Source organism: Ahaetulla prasina, chromosome 4 (genome assembly GCF_028640845.1).
Source record: "Ahaetulla prasina isolate Xishuangbanna chromosome 4, ASM2864084v1, whole genome shotgun sequence".
NCBI classification, from domain to species: domain Eukaryota; kingdom Metazoa; phylum Chordata; class Lepidosauria; order Squamata; family Colubridae; genus Ahaetulla; species Ahaetulla prasina.
In genome coordinates, this window is record NC_080542.1 from 100,294,095 (window position 1) to 100,306,291 (window position 12,197).

The window sequence follows — 12,197 nt, forward strand, 5'->3', positions numbered from 1 at the left end:
CTTCAAGAGAGATGTGTTCAGTTGGGTTTAGGGTTTGTACTAGACAAAGGCCTCTGGGAGAAGATGTAGCAGTTGTCAGCCAAGAATTTATTTTAGCCTTTAGAGACCATGCTCCTCAGCTTTCCAGATGTGAAACTCTGTTCTTGAAGCTGGGCTTATGGGATCAGTTGGTATTGTTGTTGCTGTATCTGCCTCCCTGCCCTGTGTAGAAACTAGTAGTAGGGTTCAGCTGTTTCTAAAAAGCTGGTCCCAATTGATGTTAATAGGGAGCAAGGAGTCCAGTCAAAAGCCATTACTTTGTGGGGTGGTGCAGGATTTGGAATTCTCTACTCCTTAACATCTACATGAAACTGCTTGATGAGATCATCCGGCACCATGGGATGAGGTATCATTAGGTGATACTCATTTCTACATCTCCATTTCTGGTGATCCAAGTGATGCTGTGGTGGCCCTTTCACAGTGGGGAAGGTATGGAGGTCTGAGTAAGGAACAACAGGCTTCAGCTGAACCCTGGTAAGACAGAGTAGATTGGATGTGGGGAACTTAGAGAGCCAGTTGTTTATCATCTTTAGTTCTGGGTGGAGTTGCACTACCCAAACAAATCCAGTTTACAACCTGGGGATTCTCCTAGACCCGTGATGGCAAACCTATGGCATGGGTGCCAGAGCTGACATGCAGAGCGCTCTCTGCTGGCACGTGTGCCGTCGCCTCAGGTCAGATCTCCGTGGCATTTCTTTCGTGAGCTTCTGTTTCCCTACAAATGATGAAAAGCTCACAAAAGAAAAAAAATCTCACCTCTTGCTAGTGTTGGGATGCCCTGCCTCCCGCTGGCCAGCTGGTCTTGAGGTCTCTGCTGTGCATGCGCGCATTTCCATGCATGCATGTGTTCATGTTTGCACATGCACGCATCTGCACACATTCGTGCATGTGTGAATTTGTGCATGTGCGCATCTGCAGTTTGAGCACTCGATGTCTAAAAGGTTCACCATCACTGTCCTAGACTCATAATCCCTGCTCAAAAGAGTAAGTGGCAGTCATGACTAAGAGAGTTTTTCTGCAACTGTTTTCCACCAGTTACACCCATATCTCGATCATGAAGCCCTGTGTACAGTCATTAGTGTCCTGGTCATCTCTCAGATGGTTTACTGCAATGGGGCTACCCTTGAACTGTCTTTGGATGCTAACTGGTGCAGAATGCAATAATGTGAGCAGTTCTGGGGGCCTTAGGGTAGCACAGATAACACAGCTAATTGTACGAGCTGCATTAGTTACCATTTTGCTTTCGCAACATACAAGTTGTTGGTTGTTACCTTTAAAGGTCAGTTTGTTATTTTTAAAGCCTTTTGTGTCATAGGTCCAGGGTATCTGAGGAGCCTTTTTTCCCCAGTGGGATTAGGCCATAGCATTCGCTCAAGTGGAAGGAGCCTTCAATGGACTCTACCTAGTACTGTGTTTCCCCCAAAATAAGATAGGGTCTTATTTTCTTTTGAACCCCGAAATAAGGGCTTGGCCTTATTGTAAGGGGGGGTCTTATTATTTCGGGGGTGCAGGAGGACCTAGGCGACCTGCATACTTACAGTTGGGAGTCCAGCAGAGAGAGGCTCCCTTTGGGCGCCTGCTATCAAGCCCCTCCCATCGGGGGGTGTACAATATGAATGTCCCGAAGGCACCAAGCCTCACGAGTGCCTGTCCCCACCCCCTGTTCACCTGCCTCCCAGGCCTCACCACATCGATGTGGGTGAAGCTAGTGAGCATCAGATCCTTGAGGAGCTGGTAGCCAATGCCACTGGCGTCCAGCACCCGCACAGAAGCCACGGCCTGGGTCCCTGCAGGGTCCAGCTCCAGCCATCACCACAGAGTGGGAATCACACTCCCAGAGTGAGCACTGCCCTGGCCCGGGTTTGGAAGCCACAGAGGCAGAGATTGGGGGAGAGAAAGAAAGACTTCCGCTGCTTCTGCTGCTTTTCTTACATGCAGCCAAATGCAGAAGCAACAGAAGACTTTCTTTCTCTCCCCCAAACTCTGCGTCTGTGGCTTCCAAACCCCGGTCAGGGCAGCGCTCACTCGGAATGTGCTTCCCACTCTAGGTGATGATCGCCGGAGGCATCTCCTCCCCTGCTCCTCTCTGCTCCGATCGCAGGTCCAGTTTACACTTTCCAGGCACCTGGCAGCAAGACGCCAGGCAGCCGTGTCAAGGGCAGCCCCAACAGACACAGCTTGGTCGGCCAAGCCATGGCCAACACTTAGGGCCTCTGCAGGTGGCAGTGGCAGCAACACCTGCAGTGCCTCAGCCATCCCCACCAAGACCTGTGCCTAGCTGCAGGATGTGCCAGGCCTCCACGACTGCCCGCTACACATGGAAGCCTCTCTGCCGCCGGTAGCTGCCCTGCCAAGGAAGCCCTGGGGCAGTGAACTTCCGCTGGGGTTGCTGGGGCGGGTGCTCAGTAGTGCGGGCTATGTGGACAGGGGCAAGGGTGGGTCGACTACCACCATGGCTTAGAAGCAGGCTCTCGAAATCTACGATCAGTGCAGCGGGTGGCAAAAGGGGAGGGAAGTGCATGAGTTCGCAGGAATGTGGCTGCCTTGAGAGGGTTGGAGGGAGTGAGGGACCTATGTGTGTGTCTGTGTAAGTGTGAGAGAGGGGGGGGCTTATTTTCAGGGATGGGCGTATATTTAGGCCCACCCCAAAAATCAGACTTGGCCTTATTTTTGGGACATGCCCTATTTTCAGGGAAGCATGGTAGGCTGGTGAAGTCAAAAAGAATAACCTTTTCCACTGTGCCCCCACCTTGTGGAACATTATATCACCCCCAGTAAGAATATTCCAATCCTTTTGGCCTTTTAGAGGGTCATTAAAACCTGGTTTTGTCAGTTGGTATGGGGCCCATGAGGGCACTCCCTGCTGGAGGTGGTTGATGATGTAAGAAGATGTCATTCCAGTGCTATCTGTCATTTTGTTTCTATGTATAGATTAATAATAACAGAGTTGGAAGGGACCTTGGAGGTCTTCTAGTCCAACCCCCTGCCCAGGCAGGAAACCCTACACCATTTCAGACAAATGGCTATCCAACATTTTCTTAAAAATTTCCAGTGTTGGAACATTCACAACTTCTGCAGGCAAGTTGTTCCACTGATTGATTGTTCTAACTGTCAGGAAATTTCTCCTTAGTTCTAAGTTGCTTCTCTCCTTGATTAGCTTCCACACCCATTGCTTCTTGTTCTACCCGCAGGTGCTTTGGAGAATAGTTTGACTCCCTCTTCTTTGTGGCAACCCCTGAGATATTAGAACACTGCTATCATGTCTCCCCTAGTCCTTCTTTTCATTAAAATAGGCATACCGAGTTCCTACAACCGTTCTTCATATGTTTTAGTCTCCAATCCCCTAATCATCTTTGTTGCTCTTCTCTGCACTCTTTCTAGAGTCTCAACATCTTTTTTACATTGTGGTGACCAAAACTGAATGCAATATTCCAAGTGTGGCCTTACCAAGGCATTATAAAGTGGTATTAACACTTCACATGATCTTGATTCTATCCCTCTGTTTATGCAACCCAGAACTGTGTTGGCGTTTTTGGCAGCTGCTGCATACTGCTGGCTCATATCTAAATGGTTGTCCACTAGGACTCCAAGATCCCTTTCACAGTTACTACTATTGAACAAGGTACCATGTATCCGGTACCTGTGCATTTAATTATTCTTAATTTTAACTGTTTTTATATTTATCATTTTAAGCTTCCTAGAGTCACTTTATCAGTGAAGAGTGGGTGGGGAGCTCATAAATTTAATAAATAAATAAAACATACAAAGAACACAAATACAATTCTGTTGAGTTTGTCTGATACTGAATATACATAAGTTTCCTTAAATTCAAACTCAACTGGTGATCTACATCGATATAGTTATTCACTTTTTTTTATTCTATGGGTTTATATGAGAGGTGAAGAAAAATTATATATTGGGACATGCCTCAAAAAGCAAACATGTATGTATTGCATAATAATATACATTTCTTGTAATCGTTTGTACTTTGTTAGTATTTAATACCGTTTCCCCCGAAATAAGACATCCCCTGATGATAAGCCTAGTTGGGCTTTTGAGCACAGGGCAATAAGGCCAAGCGCTTATTTTAGGGTTCAAAAAAATATAAGACAGGGTCTTATTTTTGGGGAAACACGGTAGTATGATTAATAGCTGTGCCATGCAGAAGCACTTAATTATTTTCTGAATGAAATACTGCATTTTCTGAAGTCTTTACATTTTAATACAATAGGAATAGTAGGTAATATGATTAATCATTTACTTTTAATTTTTCATATAGATAATTCAACTTATTGGACGTGCCAAATCTCAATATGTATCACTCTGTTTCTGGAAGTAGCCATCCTTTGCAAACTGAAGAGCAAGAAATAGGAATTGATCCCCTTCAGAGTTATGGGACCAAGCCTGATGAAGGTGAGTATATAATGTCTGTACTGCAGCTGCACTTTAAAAATATTTGGAAAAGTTTGGAATGACAGCTTCTTTTGAGATACATTTCAGGAGAGGAGTTGTTTTGTTTTTAAATCAGTAAAATTTGTAATAAACTGTGCTTTGTAAAAGTCAGACATAAATAAAACTATGAGAAATCAAGTTAAAATTATTTTGGAGCACTACTCAGATAGTTACCTTTCCCAGTCATTGACTGAATAATTATTTTACCATCAGAATATTGGCATTCAATATAACTTTTACTAAGTGTCCTTTTTTTAAAAAATTTGCATTTATATCCTGCCCTTCTTCGAAAACTCAGGGTGGCTTACACTGTGTTAAGCAATAATCTTCATCCATTTGTATATTATATACAAAGTCAACTTTTATTGTCCCCAACAATCTGGGTCCTCATTTTACCTACCTTATAAAGAATGGAAGGCTAAGTCAACCTTGGGCCTGGTGGGACTTGAACTTGCAGTAATTGCAAGCAGCTGTGTTAATAACAGACAGACTTAGTCTGCTGAGCCACCAGAGGTCCTTAAAGATGAACTCATTTTTTCTTCCTTTCTTGCTACTTAATTTTTGTTAGTGTTCTGTCTTTGCTAAAATAAATATTTGGTGTGGTATTTTATTGTAACAATACAATAAAATGATACAATCCAGACAACTATCTTTCCCCCCCCCCAAAAAAAATAAGACCCAACTGGAATTATAAGCCCTAGCATGATTTTTCAAGATATTGGTAATATATAACCCTACCCCCAAAATAAGCCCCAGTTAAGATTGTCAGTCAAACTGACACATTTAGTACCATATTTCCCCCAAAATAAGACTTAACCCGAAAATAAAACCCTAATGTGTCCTTTAGAGCAAAAATTAATATAAGATCCAGTCTTGTTTTCAGGGAAACACAGTATTCCCCATCATCTTTTACTTTCAGACGATAACAAAATAGATATTTCATACCTTCATTATAACAGGTTATGACTATAATTTTGGTATAAGTATTTATCCACATGTACTCATTATTTTTAGCCTGTTTAAATGATTTGTTTGCTTGAGTCAGGAGACAGTCACTAATTTAAAATCAGTAAGTAACAAAATAATAAGTAATAGAAATAAAAATAATAAGTTGTCAAAAAGGCCAAATTTAATATAAACATCTGGCTGGTTATGTGACCAATCATGATAATAATAAGAAAACATAATAATGGGACTAAAATATTTGGTATTTTAGAAGTTTATTTTATATTTATTTATTAATTAATCAAATTTGTATAGGCACCCATATCTCAAAAAGTGACTGAATTGCATAAAGTCATTGAATAAAACAACAGAAATCTACATTAAAATCTACATTAAAAATTAAATATTATAAATACAAATATGTAAAGAAAGAGAGGATAAGAACGACCACCTCTACTTGTCTCCAGGTCCCTAGGAGCTCCAAGCCTAATAACATAACACAGGTCTTGAGACAGTTATAAAATATGAAAAGGAAAGGAGTTAATCTAATTTTGGGTCAAGGATATTCCATAAGATGGGCATGCCGGCAGTAAAGGCACATCTCCTGGTACCCACCAAATGTAGGTCCCTAGATGAGGGTACTTGAAGCATGCCTTGTCTGTCAGTTCCGATGGGTTGGGATAGGCTGATGTAACTAAGCCCCTCAGATACTCTTGTCCCATGCCATAAAGACTTTAAAGATAAAACTAACTAACCCTCACAGCTTCCATGGGGTAAATGAAACGTGGTTTCATTTAATTTTGCAGAATAGAGAAATATAATTTGGTACCATCAGTCTACTTCTCATACTTCATTGTGTAGCAATGTTGAGATCATTGAGTATCCTGTTGCTGAACTAGAGCTCCCAGCATTCCTCACAGCTGCCCATGCTGGTTGCTGAGGCTGTTCAGCTTCATAATATCTATAAGGCTAGAAGCTTTCCATCCCTTTGTTATAATCTATCTTGCAAAAAAGCTCTCAACCACTGACCAGAGACAAAAATCAGGTCCAGAGTGCCACCCCCAATGTGAGTAGGGCCATCAACTACTTGGGTCAGGTCCAAGGCCGTCATGGAAGCCATGAACTCCCGAGCTACCGTCGATGACGAGCCGGACGATGGCAAGTTAAAGTCCCCCACGACTAAAAGTCTGGGGGTCTCAACTGCCACCCCAGCAAGCACCTCCAGGAGCTCGGGCAGGGCAGCTGTCACGTAGCAAGGAGCCAGGTACGCGACCAGCAAGCCCATCTGACATCTATGACCCCATCTCACAAAGAGGGATTCGCACCCGGCAATCTGAGGTACAGTGGTCTCCCTCGGCTCTAGACTCTCTCTAATCACAACCGCCACCCCACCACCCCTACCCTGGCACCTCGGCTGATGAAATGCTCGGAAACCCGGTGGGCACATCTGAACAAGGGCACGCCCCTTCTGGGCCCAACCAGGTCTCCATGCGCCCATAAGGTCCGCGGCACCCCTGAATAAGATCGTGAATTAGGGGGCCTTATTGGCCACGGACCGTGCATTGCATAACATCAGCGAAGGCCAGGGCCCTGAGGATCCTGACCATCCGAGGCAGGAGAAGTTTGAGGGCTCGGGCGCGCGATCGCCTGTAAGCATCGAGCGCACCCCTAACACGATATGAGCCCCACTTCCGCCATATCTGCCCCTCCCCTTACCGTGGAAATAGCACCACCCTCGACCAATGGAACACCGACTCCCCATGACCTCGGACCCACCAACCCCGCCACGAGCATGTGCAGGAACTGGACTCCCCGACGGGTTACCCCAACACCCACCCCTTCCCTCCCACCCCCAACCCAAGCCCGTCGGTTTCCTCCCCCTTAAAATCCCTTTAAAACTCCCTTAAAAAATCTATTAAAACAGCCAATTAAAAAACCCCTAAGCCTCCTATTTTTCGCATGCCACCTCTCGGGACTCCAAAGCCCGTCCTCAAGGTGGGCCCTCGATAATCTGGAGGGCCAGACCCGCGAGAGAGGGGCATCTCGCAGGGCAAGTAGGTCAGCCGCAGTAAATGTTCGCATCACTGAGACGGTCCGGGCAAGGCCCATCCTGGGCTGGTCAAGTTGGCAGCAAAAGTCACAACAGATGGTAAAATGACCATGACCAGTCTGTCCTGATGGGAAATAGTTCGAGATAATCCATGTGCGGTAGATGACAAAACCGCTGACTCAGTCAGTTCACCACCCCATACAAACGACCTGGGGTGGGCTAAGGAAGAAGGGGAGAGGAACGATGGTAGAGATGTTATAAAGATGGTAAATAGTGGAGGGGTGTCCGCTGGACCCGCGGGCCTTCCTCCGGCGCTGCCACATATCCGCGCCACTAGGGCAAGGTCACAGCCACCCTGGGCCTATCGGGCCATCCGCCACTTCAAAGCACCGGGGCAGGCCGCCGCCGCCCACCGCCTCCGCCAGGCCATCGCCACCGGAAACGCCCCCATCGCCACCGCGAGCAGGCCACTGGAGCTCCCCCAGATGAGAGGGGGACACCCGTCGCCAAATCCGCCAGCAGACCCAGGGCTCACCGGTGCCAACGCCCGACGGAGAGGGAAGGGCCAGGCCGCCGCCCTCGCCACCGCAGGTTCAAAGAGGCCGATGGAGCCCGGGCGGCCCTCCAGATCTTCATTGGGGCGCAGCCCCTCCGGGGCTCCTCCCATCGCCACCGGAGACGCCCAAACTCCAAACCCAACTTCAAAACTGGCCAAGTCTTCCAGGCAGGGGTCCAGGGGGCGCTGCCAACGCCCCCCTACCCCCCGCCGCCGCCGCCGCCGCCAAACCGCCAAAAAAGGCTGGCGGCGGCTCGGCAGGCCGCTAGGCCGCCAGGGTTACCTCTGGGGCGCCGGGGGGCCGCCGTGACTCGGGCTTCTTACGGGTGGCGGGATCTTCCTCCATCAGGGCGGGGGCCTATGATGGTATTAAGGCCCCCCCCAGACCCAAAAAGAGCCCGGAAAGGCCCGTCGCCGCGCCCCCGATCAGCAGGGCGGCGCCATCTTGGAGATGCGCAGAAGGGAGAAAACCCGAATAACCAAAGACCTACATACAAAAACCCGCGAAAACCTCAGAAAACATATATATATATATATGATCCAATGTTTATAGATACTCTTATATCTTATAGATACTCTTTTCTGCAGCTCAACTGAATGTGCATTTAGGGTGTATCTCATTGTGTATATGTATACAGTAGCTTTATGTGTAAGGACTATATTGTCTGATTGGCTAGGAGAAAGCAACACTCTTTGTTTGAAAGTTCCTTAATACTCTCTGTGCTTGGTTGTTACCTTGAAGAGTTTCTTTATCCAAACTATGTAAGATAATCAATGCTACCCTGTTTCCCACAAAATAAGACATCCTCTGATAATAAGCCCAATTGGGCTTTTGAGGGCATGGCAATAAGGCCAAGTGCTTATTTCAGAGTTCAAAAAAATATAAGACAGGGTCTAATTTTCGGGGAAACATGGTAGTGCGGTTTTTCTCTCAATTTATATTTTAGTGGCTTGCTATGGTGGGAGTAGTCTTAGTGGTTGGTTCTTGGTTGGGCTGTTTGAGCTGTTTATCGTTGGCTCATTTAGCATTTCTTTGATTGGGGCATTGTTCATTTCTTGATTGTTGGTTTGATAAAAAAAACCTCTAAGACCATTCCCACCAATACTGACAGGGCAAGCCACCAGAATATAAATTGAGAGTAAACCTCATCCTACTAGCACTGATGATGTTGCCTAGTTTGGGTAATGAAATATTAGCACAGGGGCCCCCCAAGCTGTGTGCTCTCCCCACTTCTCTTCTCTCTGTATACCAATGACTGCATCGCCAATGACCCATCTGTTAAGCTACTGAAGTTCGCAGATGACACAACAGTGATTGGTCTCATTCGAGACAATGACGAATCCGCATATAGACGAGAGGTCGAACAACTAGCCTTGTGGTGCAACCAAAACAATCTGGAACTGAACACACTCAAAACCGTAGAAATGGTGGTAGACTTTAGGAGAAACCCTTCCATACTTCCACCTCTCACAATACTTGACAACACAGTATCAACAGTAGAAACCTTCAAATTTCTAGGTTCTATCATATTGCAAGATCTCAAATGGACAGCTAACATCAAAAACATCATTAAAAAAGGACAACAAAGAATGTTCTTTCTGCGCCAACTCAGTAAGCTCAAACTGCCCAAGGAGCTGCTGATCCAATTCTACAGAGGAATTATTGAGTCTGTCATTTGCACCTCTATAACTGTCTGGTTCGGTTCTGCAACCCAACAAGAAAAACACAGACTTCAGAGGATAATTAGAACTGCAGAAAAAATAATTGCTACCAACCTGCCTTCCATTGAGGACCTGTATACTGCACGAATCAAGAAGAGGGCCGTGAAAATATTTGCAGATCCCTCGCATCCTGGACATAAACTGTTTCAACTCCTACCCTCAAAACGACGCTATAGAGCACTGCACACCAGAACAACTAGACACAAGAACAGTTTTTTCCCGAAGGCCATCACTCTGCTAAACAAATAATTCCCTCAACACTGTCAGACTATTTACTGAATCTGCACTACTATTAATCGTTTCATAGTTCCCATCACCAATCTCTTTCCACTTATGACTGTATGACTATAACTTGTTGCTGGCAATCCTTATGATTTATATTGATATATTGACCATCAATTGTGTTGTAAATGTTGTACCTTGATGAACATATCTTTTCTTTTATGTACACTGAGAGCATATGCACCAAGACAAATTCCTTGTGTGTCCAAGCACACTTGGCCAATAAAATTCTATTCTATTCTATTCTATCTGCAAGAAAATAACCAAGCTTAGAAAGTACCAACATCATTTCAATCATGAGCTAAAAATATTATTCTTTAAAGTTCATTTTGAAATTATTTCTTCATATTTTTATGGCTTTATTTCTTTAGTCAAGAAATGCACGTCAGAAATAATTCTCTGAGATAACTTTGTACTACTTCCAAATTATCTTTTTGAAGCATTCTGTGTTTGCGTGTATATTTTTCACCATATATAGAGACACAGAGATCAGGATCATTTTTACTACGATGTGCCATGATGAAATATTAAATAGCCTTGAATGTGACTTTTTTGGATCAATATGCTATACTTAAAAGATGCAGTTTGATGTAGTAGTTAAGGCACCATGCTAAAAATCGGAAGTTTGTGAATTCTAGTCCCACCATGGGTATGAAGCTGGGTGATTTTGGGCCAATATTTTTTTCTCAGCTCTAGTGTTGGGTTTCTACTGGTTCACCCTGGTTTGGGCGAACAAGTAGTGGTGGCGGTGGGAGGCTCCGCCCACCCACCCAGACGTCATCACAGACACTCTGCACATGCGCAGAAGGGTCTGCACATGCACAGAAGGGTCACGCATGAGCTCACAGTTCTGAACCAGTAGCAAAGGTAAGTGGAATCCAGTACTGCCCAGCTCCAGAAAAGAGGCAGTGAAAAACCTTGTAAAGAAAACTGTAGGAACTTGTCCAAGCAGTCTTAGGAATCAAGATACAATTGAACAGAAAGAAAAAAAGAAGTGCAACATTTATAAAAGTGACTATTTCTACAGTATAATTAACTCATAATGCATATACATATTGTTAACTTTAGGAAATGCCTTACTTCCTTGCATCTGAATTATCTAAAATAAACAATCTTCAAAATTCAAAGTTATTTAATCTCGCAAAGTAATTTATTTTATACATCTAACATAAAATAATATGTGTATTTTTAAAATATATGTGTGCATTTAAATATATATATTTTTAAATTATATTTTTAAAGCTAAAATATTGGGAAAAGTTTGTTTTTGCATCCAACATTAAACTTGAAAATGTTTTATTTAGAGTAGAAAAATCTGTATCTCTTGAATATTTTAGCTGTGATTTATAATTTTTAACTTCATTCAGCAAGTATATTTTATTTATTTGTTTCTTTTTCTTTTTTTCTTTGTGCCCAGGAGTAATTAGTTACCTACATAGGGGAAGACTTTCTAGTTTTTTTAACTTTAACATTGCTATGACATACAAAGTTATTAGTATTTGAATTGATGTTTAAAAGAGCCATTAATTCATTTACCCAAATGTTCATTAACAATGTAAATGTATGCTGATGTTCTATGAGACAAGGAAGTGACTAATGACTCTTCGCACTAACAACACTTAAAATGAATAGAAACTTAAGATAGCTAATCTTGAAGTAATCAAGACCCTCATTCAGCTTGGCATCTCTGTATGCTCTAAAACAGCTGTCAACTGTTAAAAATATATACACAACACACAGATATGCACATGCAAAGATAGACATATGTAAATACATGGTTCCTCAAAGTCATAAAGGTTACCAACCATGGTACATTTTTACATTTTATATGTAAATATTTTATATAAAGCATCTATTTCATCTCCATGACTTCTTTCACAGTGAAACACAAACTGCATTTTAATCTAATGCCATATGCTGGCAATCCTTATGATTTATATTGATATATTGACCATCAATTGTGTTGTAAATGTTGTACCTTGATGAACGATCTTTTCTTTTATGTACACTGAGAGCATATGCACCAAGTCAAATTCCTTGTGTGTCCAAGCACACTTGGCCAATAAAATTCTATTCTATTCTATTCTATCTGCAAGAAAATAACCAAGCTTAGAAAGTACCAACATCATTTCAATCATGAGCTAAAAATAT

The 12,197-nt window shown here is 43.6% G+C and overlaps 1 protein-coding gene across 12 annotated transcripts in view; it reads left to right on the top strand.

Moving 5' to 3' along the window:
* TBC1D5 (TBC1 domain family member 5) overlaps window positions 1–12,197 on the top strand; it is a 407,351-nt gene that overhangs the window by 141,723 nt on the left and 253,431 nt on the right. For 10 of the 12 annotated variants that reach the window (XM_058183246.1, XM_058183249.1, XM_058183242.1 and 7 more), the window contains one exon: window positions 4,319–4,452. The exons of 1 other annotated variant lie outside the window; for it this stretch is intronic. In XM_058183246.1, the coding sequence (XP_058039229.1) occupies window positions 4,353–4,452 (100 nt within the window). In that variant the 5' untranslated portion in view covers window positions 4,319–4,352. Of the gene's footprint in view, window positions 1–3,555; window positions 3,662–4,318; window positions 4,453–12,197 lie in introns of all 12 variants that reach the window. One more of the 12 variants, XM_058183251.1, reaches the window with a different exon arrangement.